At 35.8% G+C, this 17,960-nt stretch overlaps 1 protein-coding gene across 5 annotated transcripts in view; it reads left to right on the forward strand.

The window, feature by feature from the left end:
* The window catches only part of VAV3 (vav guanine nucleotide exchange factor 3), a 178,583-nt gene that overhangs the window by 89,762 nt on the left and 70,861 nt on the right, over positions 1-17,960 (forward strand). For all 5 annotated transcript variants that reach the window (XM_049808220.1, XM_049808222.1, XM_049808221.1 and 2 more), the window contains 2 exons: positions 14,337-14,438; positions 17,054-17,154. In XM_049808220.1, coding sequence (XP_049664177.1) covers positions 14,337-14,438; positions 17,054-17,154 — 203 coding nt within the window. The remainder of the gene's footprint in view (positions 1-14,336; positions 14,439-17,053; positions 17,155-17,960) is intronic.

Consider the following 17,960-nt stretch of genomic DNA (forward strand, 5'->3'; position numbering starts at 1 on the left):
TGTAAATCTGATGAATTTCGGAGGTTTTCATAAAGCTACCAGGCAGAGACCAGTGGAGGACGTTTTAACAGGAGCCATCATATCAGAAATGGCTGAGTTGTCTCTTGGTGTGCCTGTCCCTCACCAATGTGAATGGAAGTTTTGCATGCACAAGGGGAGCATAACCACTTACTGCCTTGGGAGAGATGTGCTGCTTAACAGCGATAGTGGTTAATTTGAGCAGTTGCTATTTTGTTCTTGGAACTCTGTTCATAGTAATGGATGAGCTTATAGCTGTATGAGTAAATAAGCACCTTTTAAAACATAGTATTACAAAGACTTTACTGTACTAGATGTGGAATGTTTAAATTTAATGTAGCACGTCAAATAGCATTGGTTTAAATGCAAAGTCATTCCGTATCCAAGATAATATTAATAAAAGTGTACAGCCAAATTACTGTACCAAATTACTCAGCCAAATTAGCAACACAACATGTATTAAGTGAAAGTTTGTCAGCAATGTGATAAAGTGCATGGTTTATTTGCTGTAACTGAGCCATTAAAAACCTCAAAAACTGGTTGCGAGTGTGAGACGCAATTTTCTTAGATTTTCTAGTAGCATATTGTGTCTTATTTCTTTTCTCCTGTATTAAAAACAACCAGAAGAATCAGAACAAATATGTAATGTCTCATACCTACAAATTATATGAAATATTTGATACTTTTATGCTATTCAGCTTATGCTAAAAGGTAGGAGCATTGATTGGTATGTCCCGTCCCCCTCCCCCCCTCTCCCCCCTAGAAAGCTCTCCTACAGATGCTTGTCTTATTTTAAAAAAGCTTATTTTTATAAGTAGTTGACTAACATATGTGTCAATGAATTTATGCTAACCATTCTTTATTAAAAGAAAAAACTTCTTGAAAGTTGAAGTTGTCCTCCTCTATTGTATGTGTATATATACCTCAGTTATATTACTTTGGAATTACTTAGCTGACTAATTGTCAGGCTTAACTTCTTATTATGTAGCTACTGCTTTTCTCGTCATTGCTGTGGTCAATTTAATTCTCTTTTATTTCATCTTGAAATGATAGAATAAATACTGAAAGAAAATATGTTATTACTACAGCTGTCTCATGTTGACACTAAACATTTGCTTCCATCCACTAAATATTTCTTTGTATGTAGTTTGTTTCTTGATCACAGTAGAGCATGGAGCAGGTGTGTGTTGTCTTCCTCGCAACAGCAGAGACCTTTTCCATGAAAGGCCAAATATTTTATTTTCCCACTGACTTAGAATATCTGAATCCATTAGTGTAACATGGCATGTGATATCTTATGCTGGTTTGTGCTGAATTTATTTTGTCGTTGTGATGTCCAGTTTGCTAATTTAATTAAGTCTTTCTCTGGTTTCTCAACTGTGCTTTGTTAATCACTCTAAAAATGGCCATTAGCAAATTTAGCTTCAGTATATATTCCTAGATAGGAACATATTACACAGAAATGCAGTTTAAAATGTAATCATAGAAGAAAGAAAGAAGAAAGGTTGGAAAGGGTGTGTGGAGATTGTCTGCTTCAGTCTCCTGCAGGGCTTAGGTTGCTCAGGGCCTTGCCAGCTTGAGTTTAATACTGCTGGATTTTGAGATGTACAGAACCAATATTGCAAAGTGTCATGCAGCAGTGTTGTAACACACCTTTTAATTAGGCTTTACTCAACATCTCTCTTTCACAAACTGAGAAGTGCATGAATATATCTTGCAGGCAGAGGTACAGACCTTCTTTTTTAATGTACTTGGTTAAAATTTCACCTTCAGAAGTACTATGATTGTAGTTTCTGCTTTGACATTGTTACTGAAATTGCAATAATAATGTCATGTCTAATTAGTAATGCCTGAAAAATCAGTGGGAAACACATGATCATTATAGTGATTACGTTATGCATTAATTGCACGGAGTTAATGAATCTGATTTTTTTTTTTAATATCCAAATAAAAGAGATTTCAGACATGAAAGCTGTACAGCCCTCAAAAAGTTAGTGGTTTTAGTTTTAATTACACTGTATTTAAGTTTTAGGTCACCACAGAGTTTGTGCAGCCACTTGGGTACAGTCTAATATGTTTTTGAAAAATTACCGTTTCAGTTAGACATAAATTCACACCCTGTAACTCAGGGGTCACAGAACACATCATATGATTGTAAGGAAATAATCCCAAGATTCACTGATTCTCAAATCTGATAGGTGTGTATGTGACATTTTAGATTAGGCAAGCTACATAAATTGTAGATAGAGCTCACCGGTTTTCTAAATTTTAAAGACAGCTAGTACACAAGAAACAAGGTAGGTGAAAAGCATTCTCTTACCTATTACCATACCTATTTCCAAATTTGGTTTGCACTCTGTGACTAATGACGTTGGTCAGATTCACCTCAGATAGATCTGTTCCCTCAGATAGTGCATTAATAATGCATATGCATTAAGACTTCTTCTGAGAGAATATTTGAGCTCTGACATATTGAATACTGACATATTAAATTAAAGCTTTCTTATCTCAGAGCACTTTAAAAGCCTTAGGTATCTGCTGCATTTTTCAAATAGCCTGCAAAGGTGTTTCACTTATATCAACCTCACATAGGTTACCAAAGCAATAAACAAACATGTCTGCCTGGGCTTCTCCATCAGTATAAATATTTCAATACTGCAAAAATGAATGCCAAGTTCATGTCTGCCAAAGAAGAATTCTGTCCTATGACTCCAGTTGGTTTTGATCAAATGTTTTTTTGGGTTATAAGCAACCATTCACAACATATTTATAGTTATGCAATTTTTTAGATTATTCCAGACACAGCAAGAACTGTGTGAAGATTCTGTATATGATTAAGAGCACAGTGTAAAGGCAGCATAGAATGTGAAACCAAAACACAATTTATGGAAAGAGTGTGTAAACACTTGGAGGTGATAAATATACTTTGATATTATGTCTTCTGGTTCACAAAAATCAAAGATTTCCCAGTCCTTATGTTTTACAACTTACCTTACAACATGTGAGGTATATTACTCTGAAAATTAATAAGTGTTTCTTGAAATTCAGTGAAATAAATTTGTAGTGACACTACATCATAAAAATAAAGTACCGCCATCTAAATATTGTTTTTTCCGTAAGGTGTTAGGTTTTTTTCTGTCTTTAAACATGGAATGCTGAGTTACATGTTTGTCCCGATACTTTGGCTGTATGAACATATGTTCTAGTTTAACCTTGGAAACCAATGCTAGCTTTTTTCTTAGCAGATTTAGGTGCTTGTCTGGTAATTTACAAGTTTATGGCTGTATATGTCCTCTATTTTTACATTTTTTACTCCAAAACAAGACATTTGTCTTCAGTTAAGTGTAAATATATGATAACATATTTAAAGATTATCAAGGCAAGCAACTTTGTAAATTTGGATTTGTGAGACTTGGAACTTCCACAAATAAGACTCAGCCAGTGAATATTAGTGTATGTAAAGTATTGATGTTGTTGATTTACAAATACTGATGTGTGACAGAGCTTTGTTCCTATCAGGTGGTGTTTAAAAATGTTATACAGGAATAGATTAGCTCAAAGCAGTCCATCTCCCAAGCTTTTTAAGGAAGTAGGCTGTTAAGGAAAAAGGAAAGCCATTATCTTGTTTGAAACAATGCAGTGCATTTCCAAAAAGTTAACAAGATAATTTCCTTGATCTCAAAAAAGCCACTCATCATATGATCAAATAAGCAAATTTCCTAGCAAAGTCTTAGAAGTTATGTGTTCTTGATCAAAAGCACAATTTACTTTGTGATATGGTTAATTTAATTATATAACATGTCTTCTTGACGGAGACTCTTTGATGTGACAAACCAGAATGTTTAAGTATTAGCATGTGGAGAATTGATTGATTGATTAATTCAGTAAGTGGCATCTTCAAAGATGATTCTGAAATATAATAGCCTAGCTGGAACAGAGAAAGGGAATGAGCTGTAAGTAATCAGCATTTCTACCTTCTTTTCTCAGGAGCAAAGAAGCTCAAAATCATCCTTTGTGAAATGGCATTGCCCACCTCTAGTGACAATACCCCTTAAGAATGCCATTTTCTCTCTTCACCTTTTTACAGTAAATAATACAATCCTTGTAAAGATTGAAAAAGCATTATTTATTTGTGGTTTTGTCTCTGCACTCTTATTTTGTCTTTCTATTAGATGGCAGCATGTTGTATTAAGCGATCAGTTGAAATGGTGATAGTTGCACAGAGCCAGAATGTTTCGCGTGGAAAGAAAGGGTAGTGCAAATGTAAGGCTGGTTCGGCTGTTTTGTGAGGAACAGGATTCTAAGGGAAGTCTGCTGCGTATCAGAGCAGGGAGTGAGGCTGAATATCTCTTGGAACCACATTTGCATGAAATTCTTCATATGAGGTTTGGCTGAAAGCTTTTTGTCTTGTTTGACAGTAACATATATGGTTTTCTGTTTTTTAACTTCTGCTGTCCATGTTATTAATTAAAACATTTGAATATGTGATAAATGTTAGCTATATTTTATTGCTTAGTTAAATTTTCCAAAATGTTATGAGATGCTTAGTACCAGTTGTCATGGCTAACTTCTAAGGTACTTAAAATTTTGAAAGGTGGTCACTTTGGCACAAAACAGGAATTTTAACTTGGGATGTCTTCATAAATAATTTCTGTTAGCAATTAATAACTTAGAAATACTTATGGCAGATCTAGGTTTATTGATGCATATTCTGCAGTGATGTCAAATATTAGTACAATAAGTAAAACTGGAAGCAAAAATTGCAGTGTCCTCAGGTGTTAGCCTGTGCCATTTTCTTTATAGGCTATACTGCATAAGTACAGCATCAGATTTCATGTCACATGCACTTTAAAATGTTCTTCAGCAGTTCATGCTCAGGGTGTCCATAATTCTGAACAGTTCTGTATGGAGCATTTTAAATTATTTTAAGCATAACATGGAGTGCAGAATAATAACAGCTCTAAAATGCAAAGGTCTAACTCCGGGTTGAGAGTTGAGGAGAGTTCAAGGTAGTTGAGTTTTGTCTGAACTCCCCATAGTATTTCTTCTTTTAATACTTAAAACAGTTCCAATTCACTGCAGACTCCTTTTCTGATACTTCATGCATCTGCTTATTTGTTATGCCTCTTGGCTCACAAGTGGGCATACATACATTAACTGTTCTCTAAAGCCAAGTTTTAATTAAGTGAAATGGCTACTTAGTTTCAAATATAATGCACTTTTGAAATTATGGGATATCTTGCAAACATCTACATACAATTGAACCCTGTGTAATTTTTTTGTGGCACAATTGCATTTCTTCAAGAGACTGATACGGGAAAAAGATCTTCAAAACCTGACCTAAATAGCATTTCTTCAAAAATGAGTCAAAACCAAAAAAAAAGTATCATTAGAACTTCTTATCATGTTTTTCAATTTTGGGGGAAAACTGTCAACCCCAAAGAAAGGGCAGCTGTCTCACCGTGCTGTTATGGAGAGCCTGTGACTCTGTTGGACAGCCTGTTCCCAACCGAAGAGCATCCAGATCTGGGCATTTGTTGTTCAGGTCACTCAGAAAAACATGCTTGTGACATTGCTGCTGGGGAAAGAGAAGGTTCCTTTTCTATCCAAGTTGACAGCCCCACTGAGTTGTGACAATCTGGAGGAACATCTCTGGGCTGAAATGATACCTGTGAGGTTTATCATCAGTCCCCTGAGAAGAATGGCTTGATTCAGTCAGTGTTTACAATGCCTTTGCTTTCTCTGTATTTAACAGAAGTAGTGATCTATTCAACAGTGTCTAGGTCAGCACCTGCTCTTGTTATGCAGCTAATTCGCTTTTGAAAGGAGCTTTCTCGATCCATTTGCAAAGGATTACTTTTGCATTTCTCTGTAATGTATTTTTTCTTTATTTCCCTGTATGTGCTGCAATTCCTGCAATTAAGTGTGTATGTGCTTTTTGTGGTGGAAAAATGATGTGAATATATCCAAGGAATAGCAAACATTTTTCAGTTTTTTTTTTTTTTTTTTTAATTCCTGTAATACATTTTTCCTTCCAGTTTAAGAAAAAATAAATGCAGTTTAAAAATATGTGAAGTCTGGGAAGGAAAAGTTGGGTTGTTAATTAAGTACTCCAGAGAAGCAATTTTTCAACGTTAATTGAAATGTTTGTAATGGGTTTAAGCAACACCTTCTCGGTGGCCTAGACCCAGGCAGGGGGGGAATCTACAGGTCTTAATTAGTGAAGTCAAAGTAGTATTGAAAAGCTGCCAAGGAAGCAATTAAAAGAGATGGCCTTCAAAATACAACAAGAAATACAGAAGAACTGGTCACTAGTGGAGGACAGCAGTGGACCTTGCAGGCAGGTTGTTTAAACTACAGTTTCTAACTGGTAGCATTAAAGGTAATAGTAAATAGATTTAGAATAAAAGAAAGAGGAGAATTTTTCTTTGTGCTGTGTTCTGAAGTCTCCTTCCTTTAACTCCTTGCAGAATATGAAGCCACAAGATGGTAGTCTTCCAGTGCTCTCTGCTGCTGGATGCTTTTTTGTTGCTAGTGCTGTGCTATGAGATTGACACCCATAACCAGGAGCCAAAGACTGCAGAATCTAATTGCTTCTACTCTTTACATTTTTATAATACCACCTCTTCTCTTTTGTATGCTCTTTTTCAGTAGAGGCAGTGTTATTTGCATTTCATTAATTTCCTATTTAAAATTTAAACTTGCTATAAGAATTTAATTAAGCTAATCAACATAATACTTTGTCCCTTTATTATATTTTTGTTAGATTTGTTGGCAGCCAGTAGGCTTTCACTAATATGTCCATGCAAAACAAACTTGAGACAATAGTTCTTAAAATCTGTAAGGCTAATACTGAAACATCTGACGGGCAAAACATCCAAGGGAAGATGTACTCAGTATGCTAAAATTTGTGAAATAAGGGCTTTTTCATTGTTTCTATCTTTAGAAATATGGCCTTTCTGGAAATGAAGACTGGGATTTTAATGCACTTATTCTCCACATGGGAAAAGGAAGGAGCTATAGTAAACTATCTCTTAGCCTTTTATTTATTCTCTTGGGACATGTTATTTGTAGTAATTACGTATTTAGTAGAGAGGTAAGATAGTGTTTTGTGGCTGAAAGTTTAGTGGGTTTCTGGTGCATTTTATTTTGTAAGCCTTAATTGTGTGGAGGAAGTTTAAACTGACAGCAACAGGAAGCATATTTGTGCCTAGCCCACTGAAGAAACTACAATTCATATGTTTAGTCCAACCTGTTGTGAAAGGCACTCTGTATAGTTTTTGTTGTTGGAAACAAACATGCACGTAAGAATGCTGCTATATTAAAGTGTTGCTATAAGGTAGCCAAATGCTATTGCTATTCGGACACATTCTGATCTTTATGTTTTCCCATCAGATTGCAGTTTTGATTAAGTAAGGAAATGGCAGTAGCAAATCCTACCTAAGCTGCTTGATATTGATGATGTACACTTTTCATTGCAGTATGCATTTTGGAAACGCTTTAGACCGAAGATGATCAAAGTTCAGTTTTGTAACATGAGGTATTGAACTTACACTGTCGGATATGTCAAGGTTGCCAAGTTCATTGCTTTATTTTGACTTAAGTATTAATGTTTTGATTGTGACATGTTGGTGTCTTGAGGGTTAAGAATTACTTTAAGTTTTTGAACTGTTATCGCTATACGAAAGTGTTAGAAAACTGTAACTTAAACTGTTTCATTTTATTCATGTGCACAATTATTTTGGCATTTTGAGGTAGGATAGTAGAGAGAATTTATTCCTTATTCTATAAACATAAGAATAGGCATCTAGATGTCTTGTCTGACAAGATAATTTTGGGCTATCTATAGTATTATTCTGTGGTCAGCTGTGCCATTAATCTAGGCAAAGATTATTACTAGAATGAATTCTGACTGCAAAAGCTTGTGGGCGTCTGTTGATAATATGACACCTTCTGACACCATTTATAAAGGTGTTGCATTAAGTGGGTGACTGAAGACAGAGTTGGCCTATGATCAATTTACTCTTCTGAGAAGTAAGAGTCAATAGAAAGAAGTGGCACGGTAAATGTGGAGAAGTATTTTTAAAAGGGGAATATTTCATACATGTAAGGTCAGCAAAAATGGAGTGCTCCAAAGTCTGATGATCTCGAGGGCAGTCAAATAAGATACCCAGATAACTCTTGTCTACACTGAACTCTGCAAACTTTACAGACAAAAGATCTGTTCAGAGGTGCAGGATTGACTGAAGACGACGGTCATTCTGCTCCTTCAATGGTGGCTTTGATGGCTGATGCAGAGACAAGAATTGTGCGTCCAAATGACAGAGGAGACTAGCAAGACAAGCATCTGCAGGTCTCTGGGTTCGTGGTGTAGCAGCGAATTGGTCCCAGAGGGACTAATATTCTGCAAGTAACTTGGAAAGTGAAAGCTTTACTCAGCGGCTTAGGGGCAGCCCAAGGACGTTGCTGTAGTGACTGGAGTAAATCTGATTATGGGGGATCCAGCAGTATGCAGGAGAGGGCACTCGTGGTAGTCTCTGCTGCTGAATTGAGGAGAGAATTGGAAAAAAATTTCTAATTACAGATTCACTCTGTTTCTGTATCCTGACATTTTGTCTCTGCTAGAGTGTGGGAGTTAAAACAGCCTGGGGAAAATGTAGAAGAGGGGAAGGGAAACTACTTTTGACCCCCCTCGTTGCTTGTATAAATAAGTGAGTTTTACCATAAAATGAGGAACCTAATCTCTGTCGTTATTTTCCTTAGATGAAGTATTCCTGATACATGGGTGACTTCCTGCTCTGGCCACTCATCAATATTGTTCAACAGCAGAAATGGATAAAACATTTCATTTGCAGTGAGGCTGGGGCACCCCTTAGCAGAAGTTGTGGAAGGAGGACTGAGGAGCCTGTGAGAGGGCTTGACTGGTGACTGTTTCACTGTGATAGGGAAGGAACCCAGTTTAAGTTCTAAATTAGAATTTCCCAATGCTAGCCGCAGAAATTGCTTCACTATATTTGAAGTTTTATAACAATCATGTATGCAATTGTGTGTGGGTTCCTTTTTTTTCCTTTTTTTTTTTTTTTTTTTTTCCCCCCTCTCTTTTCCCCCTGGCAAGAAATCCTCCTTCTGAAGAAGAAAATATTCTTAGTATTAAGCTTAAAATTAATGTTGACCTAATACTGAGGTTCTTTCTATGTCTTTGAACATGCCCACAGGTTGGAAAATAGAAGGGAGAAAAAAATTTGAGAAGGATGAAATGTTCTCTTTAGTGTGTTGTGGCAGCTCTGGTCTGTGTTCTCAGGATATCACTGTAAGACTTCAATGCTGTAACTGAAAAAAAGCTTCTTTATGGTTGGACACGACTATGAAAAGTTGTATGCTGTGTTTTGACTGCTGCTCTTCTGTTGAAGTTATTGGCTTTATTTACTGTATTTAAAAACTCAAAAAATAGTATATGCTATTCAGTGTGAAAGGTTTTGTGGAAAAAAAATTTCCTACGGTCCTTGTGGTGTTTGGGCTTGAACAGTCACAGATGAGTTGTCCTTAATCTCCAGTTGGAAACTTCCGTGTGCTATTGAGTTGGGTTATTTTTGCATTATTTTTGATTTGTTGAAAAACAATATGTTGAAAACTAAAATATCAAACCCCTAGATTCATTAAGTTTCAGGCTTCACATTAAAAGACTTGCTACTTGATATATACTGATATATACATCTCAGATTATCTCAGACTTGATCTGATGTGAAATGTGACTACAGAACTGGATTTGCCATAATGCAGCATGACTGATCAGGTACTAGAATGTGCAAGAGTTTTCCTGTCTGCTGTTAGCCCTGCAATATATATTTTTCTATAAAGTTTTCCTTATTCCACCTCTACTATTATAGTAGATAATACACATTATCTTTTTGCTGTAGTTTTTTCTGTTTTTTGTTGTATCATTAATTATCTTCTATATTGTGCTTCACTTTGCAGGACTCTGGCTTCAGAGTAAGCATATTATTTCTTATTTTGCACTGTTCTCCTGCCTTTATCAGAATATCGATGACTGGAAACTTTGCTTTTGCATAAACGTGAAAACTTTTTTTTGACCAGTGATGAAGTGCCTTCTTGTCTAACATGAATCAACTGATAACAATGTATCTAAATATTAGTATTTTTAATAGACTATTTCATTATGAAGAGAATAATGAGATAATGGGTAAAATCGTGATCCTCTTGAAATGTGATGGACTCTCAAATTTGAGAATATATTTTGCTGATGTGTAAACTGAAATGAAACACTTGACATTTTCCCGTTCCTGTGTGACCTGAAATCTGAAGACAATTAGGATGAATGATTAGAAATAGAAAGGAAGAGACAAAAGAAAACTTGAATGTTGTTCTTCTCAGTGACTGTAATGGCATTGTTCATTTTGAGACAACTGCTTGGAAGAATCTTCTAAGTCTGCACAAAAAGAAAGACTGAGAGCAGGTTATGTTTCTTGCCTTGTTGATTCCTGCTCTTTCTGCACAGGATCTTCTGTAATATGCTGAGGCTCCAGTCCCCTCCAGATTTGATTCATTTAATCTATGGATGATGTACTTCAGTGTTGTCTCCTTTGATTTTAAGGATTCTTAAGCTTTTCCTTCTGGGTGATGTGGCTTTGGGGAAAAAAGGGGGAAAAATGGTATCTTTTGAGTGGTGCAAGGAAGGGCTAGCTAAATTTAAAAGGTCCTTTTGGTTTATGAATAGTTGCTGTGTGACCCTAAAAGAGCTACTCAGGCTCATGTCTTTTTTTAAAAAAAAAGCTATTTTAGAAGATCATTGTGCTAGCTTGGCTTTAGCCAACAAGTTAATATACGAAGTTAGATGGTAGTGAATTGATAGGGAGTATGAAAGATGTGTAGGCGATGAAGATAGAACAGGTTTTTAGATAGAGAATTTATTGAGGTGATTGTTAGAATCTTACAATCACTAAACTAAAACTTGGTGGGGTCTAAAGAAACAGAGGGATTTACTCTTTGTGATACATTTTTGTGATCCTGAAGAACTGAGTAGTACTTGGAACCAAACTAGGTCCTCCTGTAGGTAATAGTGGATGAGATAAATTGAAGTTTGCATGATATTCTAAAGTTTATATTGTATTACGTTTTCAGTTTTATATTCTTCTACTTACGCAAGTAGGAGAAATGTATCCAAATTTTAGCATACAGTAAGTTTTAAGTCTGTTTATCTGAATAAATTGTCTGTCTTGTTTAGCACGTTATAATCTGATAGTTTAGCCCATAGGTGCAATAAAACAACCTACGTTGGAAGAAGGTGGAGGGTCTTGTGACAGCTGTTCTGTGAGGCAACAGCTTCATTCTTTGCCATTTTAGCACTATGCTTTTTTTTTTCTTCTCTCCTGGTTTCAGCTGGGATAGAGTTAATTGTCTTCCTAGTAGCTGGTTATAGTGCTATGTTTTTGAGTTAGGTATGAGAAGAATGTTGATAACACACTGATGTTTTCAGTTGTTGCTAAGTGACGTTTAGTCTAAAGTCAAGGATTTTTCAGCTTCTCATGCCCAGCCAGCGAGAAAGCTGGAGGGGCACAAGAATTTGGGAGGGGACACAGCCAGGCCACCTGACCCAAAGTGGCATAAATGGGGTATTCAATACCGTGTGACGTCACGTCTAGTATAGAAACTGGGGGGGGCGGTGTGTGTGTGGGGAATCACTGCTCTGGAACTGACTGGATGTCAGTTGGCAGTTGGTGAGCAATTGCACTGTGCATCACTTGTTTTGTATATTCCATTCCTTATATTATTACTATTGTCATTTTTTTAGTATTATCATTACTAGTTTCTTCTTTTCTGTTCTGTTAAGCCGTTCTTATCTCAACCCACGAGTTTTACTTCTTTTCCTGATTCTCTCCCCCATCCCACTGCGGGGCCGGGGGAAGTGAGTGAGTGAGCGCGTGGTGCTTAGTTGCTGGCTGGGGTTAAACCACAACATCCTCTCAAGAATAACTTTTTTTATTAAGGACTGTAAAATGAAACCAAATGGCTTTATAAAATACAAAGAAATTAAAACACTATTTTTAATATAAAGAAGAATGAACACAGTGTATCATTTTTGTTCTGTTAATAGGAGGTATATTTTCAATAGTTCATGTATTTCAATCTTTTGTGGAACATAGCCTGAGAGAAGACTAGAAGAAAATTTTTACATACGAAAGGAATTTATATAGTCATATGCTTGTGTTAAACAACTGTCTGTATGAGGTTGTAATTTTATTTCTTTTCATCCACTATGCTTATTATTTTTGAAGAGTGATCCTGTTCTAGTTAAATGAATGGATTTTTTCTTTGGTTTGTTCTTGAAAAATGGTCAGGTTGTTAGGATTAATTTGATATCCTTTCAAATCTGATGAGCCTCTTCATGTTAGGCTGATACTTTTAACATGGTTTTGCAAGGTATCCTTGTCTGAACCACATGGTCAATGAAAAGCAGATTTTGTTGGGGTTGTAATTACTGTAACTTGTTCTAGGGACTTTTCAGGATTGTCCGTAGTCAACTGTGTAGCCTAAGAGGTTTTAGCAGCCCCTTGGCAAACCTATTGTGAAATACAGGCCTTGCTCTGCAGAGTTAACAGCCCCCAAATAATACATTGTTTTCCTGGTTTAAAAAGTTCTTTACTTTTTTGAGATTAATTTTATCCTGATACCTGTACTTTCCTGCTGTGAATGGGTATCCATGCCCGTTTTAGTTAGCAGGAGTTGTGGTATTGGCATCTTGTATATCATAGCAGGAAGAGAGACACTAGTGAGCTAGTTAAGACAGTACTAAGTGTAAGGTTATTCTCAAGCATAAAAGCAAAATCCCATTTGCTTTTTAAGTACAGTTTCATTTTTAGCACGTTCATTTTCAGCAGACGGATTAGAAGACTGACCTTTCTGACACTAGGTACTTAAACAGATTCTTTGAATGTTTTTTTCATAAGCCTTTTCATTCAGTCCTGGAGAGATTGATGCATGATTATCTATATTTATGTTTCATTAGAATTTGTGGCTGGTCTATGTTTTAGTCTAGAAGTTATTTATAATACATAAAAATGAAACTTATCTAATAAGTATCTCCAACTTTAATGCATGAATTTGTAATTTTTTTGTCAGAAAAGCTTCTGGTCTTTCCTTTGAGTGTTGTAGATTATTGCATTCTTAGTCTCAGGATTTTTTTCCTATTTTAATTCCTATGTGTCTTGCAGTCCTATGTTTTTGCTAGAAAGATACAAGAAATTTATGGAATCCTAAGCATTCCAATGTAAATAATATTTAAAAATACATTAATCCTTACTGTGTATATATTTTTCTTGTCTGAATGAGTCTAGTTTAATATTAAATTATTTACCTAGCATTTCATTTTTACTGGTTTTGACAGTGTTAAGCTAGTTTGGGGATGTTACTGAATTTAAAAAAAAGGATAAATCAATCAAAAATTCCTGTTTTCCTCCCCCACCCCCAGTCTTGGAAATGGGGAAGATGACAAAAAAAGGAATAGATCATATAATAAAATTTAAATAAACTGGCAAACAGTCACCAGTGCAATAAAATGATGAGTGGGTCATTTTAAAATTATACTACTGTTTTTAAAAGGGATCAGTAGGGAGGATAAACAAAACACATGTACAGTAAATGGACCAGTGCTTCACACATAAATGTGATCTTTGGAAATCAGCCAATAGTAAGTTGGTATCTTAGCAGTGTGAACAGTGATCTTCTATTTTATTTTGTTAAATTAAGTGTGTGAAGCAACAGCTGTAGGCATTGGGCAACATATTTAAGAAAGACTAGCCAAACCCCAGTAAATATTTTCTAGCTGCTTTTGAAATCACTTGTGTTATCTAGCATATTGCTGCATAATTGTGACCTAACTGTCCCAAATTTGCTGCTCATGTTTTCAATATGTGGTTCTCCGTATGATATGCTCTTTTTTGTACATCTACATAACAAAATATTTGAGAATGAAAATGTGACCATTCTTTAGGTCCATAAAATGATCCTAGTTACTGAATGGGAATAAAAACCAAATGATGTTTGTTTTGATGTATAGTTTTCTAGTATTGTGACAGCTAAAGTAGTTACAGGGTGTATTTTAAGGACCAGGTCTGCATAATATCATAATTTAGATTTCATTTCAAGGTGTGTGGTAAAGTCCATATTTCTGGTTCACCTCAGTGAAAAACATCAGAGTGTAAATAAAACTAGTTGTTTGTGGATTCAGATTTCCTGCTGTGAATGCTGCATTACACTCTGGTTTTCATTGGTTTAAAGTAGATTTTAAAAATTTTTTTTAGGTCAAACATACGGCCAGACTATGCAGATACAAGCTTTCATGAGTTCAAAATGCATACCTTCAGTCGCGTGACGTCTTGCAAAGTCTGTCAGATGCTTCTGAGGTAATATTTTTATGTGGTTTGTTTTTTTTTTTTATTCTATTTTGTTTTATTCCCAGGTGAAATATCTGAGTCAAAGGAGTATGTGGAACACATGGCTAGCTGTTTACTTGTCCAAGACAAACAAGCCATGAAGTTGTATGTAGTATTTCTTGTTGTATTAGCAAGTTTCCAAATGTTAGCAGGAGTGCTGTTAAAAACTCAAAACCTGAAGAATGGTCCTCGCTTATCAGAAGGCTGCTTTATAATGATTCTTTTATGTGCATTGCTTTATTTAATACAGGACTTCTTATGTAAATGACAACCATTTTGTACAGTTTTGACTACCATGGCTGTTCCATGGGTCCCATTGCTGTAGACCACCAGTCACAAGAACAGATGGAATATTTTTTCAGAAAATCAGATGATGACGATGCTCATAAATGTTTGATATGGGTAGATTGCTTTGTGAGACAGAAAATAACTGTGACGCATTAACAGGCATTTCTGAACCAGAGATATTTAGACAAATTGAAGATAGATGTTGTAAAGCTAGGTAAGAAATGCTAGCAGACAACTAATGCTTTCATGAACAAGGATTTGTAAGGCTAACTTAAGCTAAGAACCCATGTTTGCTGCCTCTTTCCTCTGAAACACACACGAGCATGCACATCTGTAGTTTCTCATTCGTTATTTGAGCTATCTTTTAGGAGCTACTTTGTTTTTTTGTAAATATGGAATGTCCAATGGTAAAGAGGTATGTATTGAACCTAAATTTCATAGTCTTAAGTTGCAGATGCAAAAGCTTTGTAAACTTTGGCCAGTTCAGGTGCTTATGTTGCATATTGTTGATGTTCCAAAAAATGTGGCCACAGCGTTTTAGAAAGGGCATTTGAAGTATGGGTAGTTCTTTTCTTAAGCATAGGCATGGAATAAAATAACCTCAGGTATGTTCCTCCTTGTCATGTGTTTTTTCCTTTAGCAACCTTTTTCCTGAACAGTTAGACTGACCTGGATTTTCAGAGATATTTTTTTTTTTTAGGTAATTTTTTTTTTCCTGAATGCAATCAGGTCTACGTGACTATGAAGAGAGGTGCAGACATCCTGAACTTAGAGATGACAGGGCTAATTTCTGAATTTGAAGCAGTATAGTTGAGTCATTGTGTCTCTGTTACTGCACTAACTGCTGTTGCTGAGAAACGGCTGTCTTGCTTTCAGGACACAGCCCACGTGATGCTGCATTGTTCTGCATAAGCATGCCAATTTGCTCAAAGATAGCTTGTGTATCCCCAAGTGTGCTACCTTGTGGTATATAGACATGTCCCTGGATATCTAAGTTGTATTGAAAGTCTACTGGACTTAGCCTCATAAAGTGCCTCAATCACTTTTTAAAATGGATTGTCATTTTAAGCTTCAAACATAAGCTAATGTGTAATTACTTTAAAAAAAAAAAAAATAAAAAAATCTGAACCTTAGTGCCTAAACTTTAAGTGGGGATAAAATCCTAGTCTTAGAAGCATCTGTAGTGAATGATTATGTTATGTCCTATACTTTTATCTAGAGAATCTTGCATTCCTGTGTAGCAATAAGGAAAAAAATAAAAATGGAAGACTGCATTAAAATATTTTTTATGCTTTCTACTTACTTGTCTTTAAGTTTGTGTATTCTGATACTTAAAAATATTGTGCTTCTGAATTTAATTAAAAATATATTTTATCACTAACAGCCTAGAAATTGCTTTAGTAAATAGCTGTTGCTGTACATTCTCTTCAGGTTTAACTTGTTCAATCCTGTGTTCCATATAAGACACCTGATTTTCCTTTGAAGCTAAAGGTGTCATGTTAGACTAGGATGCATAATCACTCCAAACTGGTCAGGATAATCTTGGAGACACATAAGTCTAGTACGAAGAGTAAGCAAATACATCAGTAGATGGAACTCTCAAAATTGCTCAGAGGTACATGTAAAAAACCTGTTTCCCTGTAAGCCATTCAGTGAATTGTACCTAAGAGAGAAGCCAAGCAGAAATCTGAAAACAAATCAGTTTCCTAAGACTCAAATTCAGATTCCAATTCCTTAAGGGGAACAGGAGAACATTTAGAGTAAGGGAAGTGACCCTTATTTAGCAGTTCTGAATGTTTACTGAAGTGTACCTGCCTATGTAGCTTTTTTTCTTAATGAACAAATATAAAGTCAAGAATATTTGCCATATAGCCTATAAACTCCTTCATGCTTAAACATATATTCAAACTTACAACTCTCCTGAAATGGATCTTATTCTTCATGGTGTCTAGGCAAATTTACATTGAGCTGAAATGAAGTGTAGATCTATAAGTAGGATAGGTACATAATGGTACAGTTTCACGTGTACTGTGCCCATGTTGCTTTGGGCTACATTTTAATGGAGATTGTTATTCTACTAGTAGTCCAGAAGAACTATCTGGTTGTGGTTTTTAAATGGCTACTAGTGACGAAAAGCAGATGAGCTGCTTGTCACTTGTCACTTTTTCTCCAGCCGTTAAGGACTATCATTATGCAGAACAGCAAATGACTTCTAATGTCTTCTGTCATGTCTCTTATTTCCTTTATGCGTGGAATTTATCGCCTCTAATGTATCACTACCTGATTTTATTTTACAGGGGAACATTTTATCAAGGCTATTTATGTTCTAAGTGTGGAGTTGGAGCACACAAAGAATGTTTAGGAAGATTAGACAACTGTGGCAGAGCTAATTCAGGTGGTAAGTCATTTTTATTGTTAGAATACCATTTTTAATTAGGACATAAAACTTGCTAGATATAATTAAGGTTTAATTTACCTCTAATTTGAGTTTATTGTAACATACATACTTGTGAAACTACCATTTATAAGCACAATTAGAATTGCATTTAGAATTCATAGGGATTTTTATTGCTACTAAATTGAAATGTTTGAAAGCAGGAGAGAACTGTTATAGGTCAAACCCAATTTCTTCGTCAATGTCGTATACAACAAGGAATTGCTTTTGTTTTCATCGTAGACTGCTCATATGTAACACCTACTGTATGGCATATCATCTATCATCCTTGTGGGTCTCCCTTTATGTCTATGTCAATTTTCATATTTTTCTCTCTGCTCCTAAAGCTGTTTGTTTGTGTTGCCTCAGCTTCCTCTTTCATCTCTTTGGTTTCCATGGTTTCTGTCCACTCACAATATTCACAAAAAGGTGATTGATGGTTCTCTACTTCCCACATCTAAGGACCATTTTTTTCCCCTCTTCTTTTAATCGGTTGCTGTAGTCTGTGAGTTTCTTCCCTGGCCTTTGTCACTTTGCTCTTCCCCTGTTGTTGTTCTACTCTTTGGGACCTTAAGGAACTCTTTTGACTTAAGCTACCATTTGGTCTCCCTCAGATGACTCCAAATTTGGCCTCTTCCCTTTCTGCTCAGTATTGTATCTGTAATTCTCTCAGACATCTTCTGGATCTCCCACTGCTAGTGCCAAATGTTAGCTCTCATCATTTGCCCCCCTTCCCTTCCCTGTACCTATTCAATTGGTGGCAGCGAGTT

The sequence above is a fragment of the Accipiter gentilis genome, chromosome 8, assembly GCF_929443795.1.
Source record: "Accipiter gentilis chromosome 8, bAccGen1.1, whole genome shotgun sequence".
Classification (NCBI taxonomy): domain Eukaryota; kingdom Metazoa; phylum Chordata; class Aves; order Accipitriformes; family Accipitridae; genus Astur; species Astur gentilis.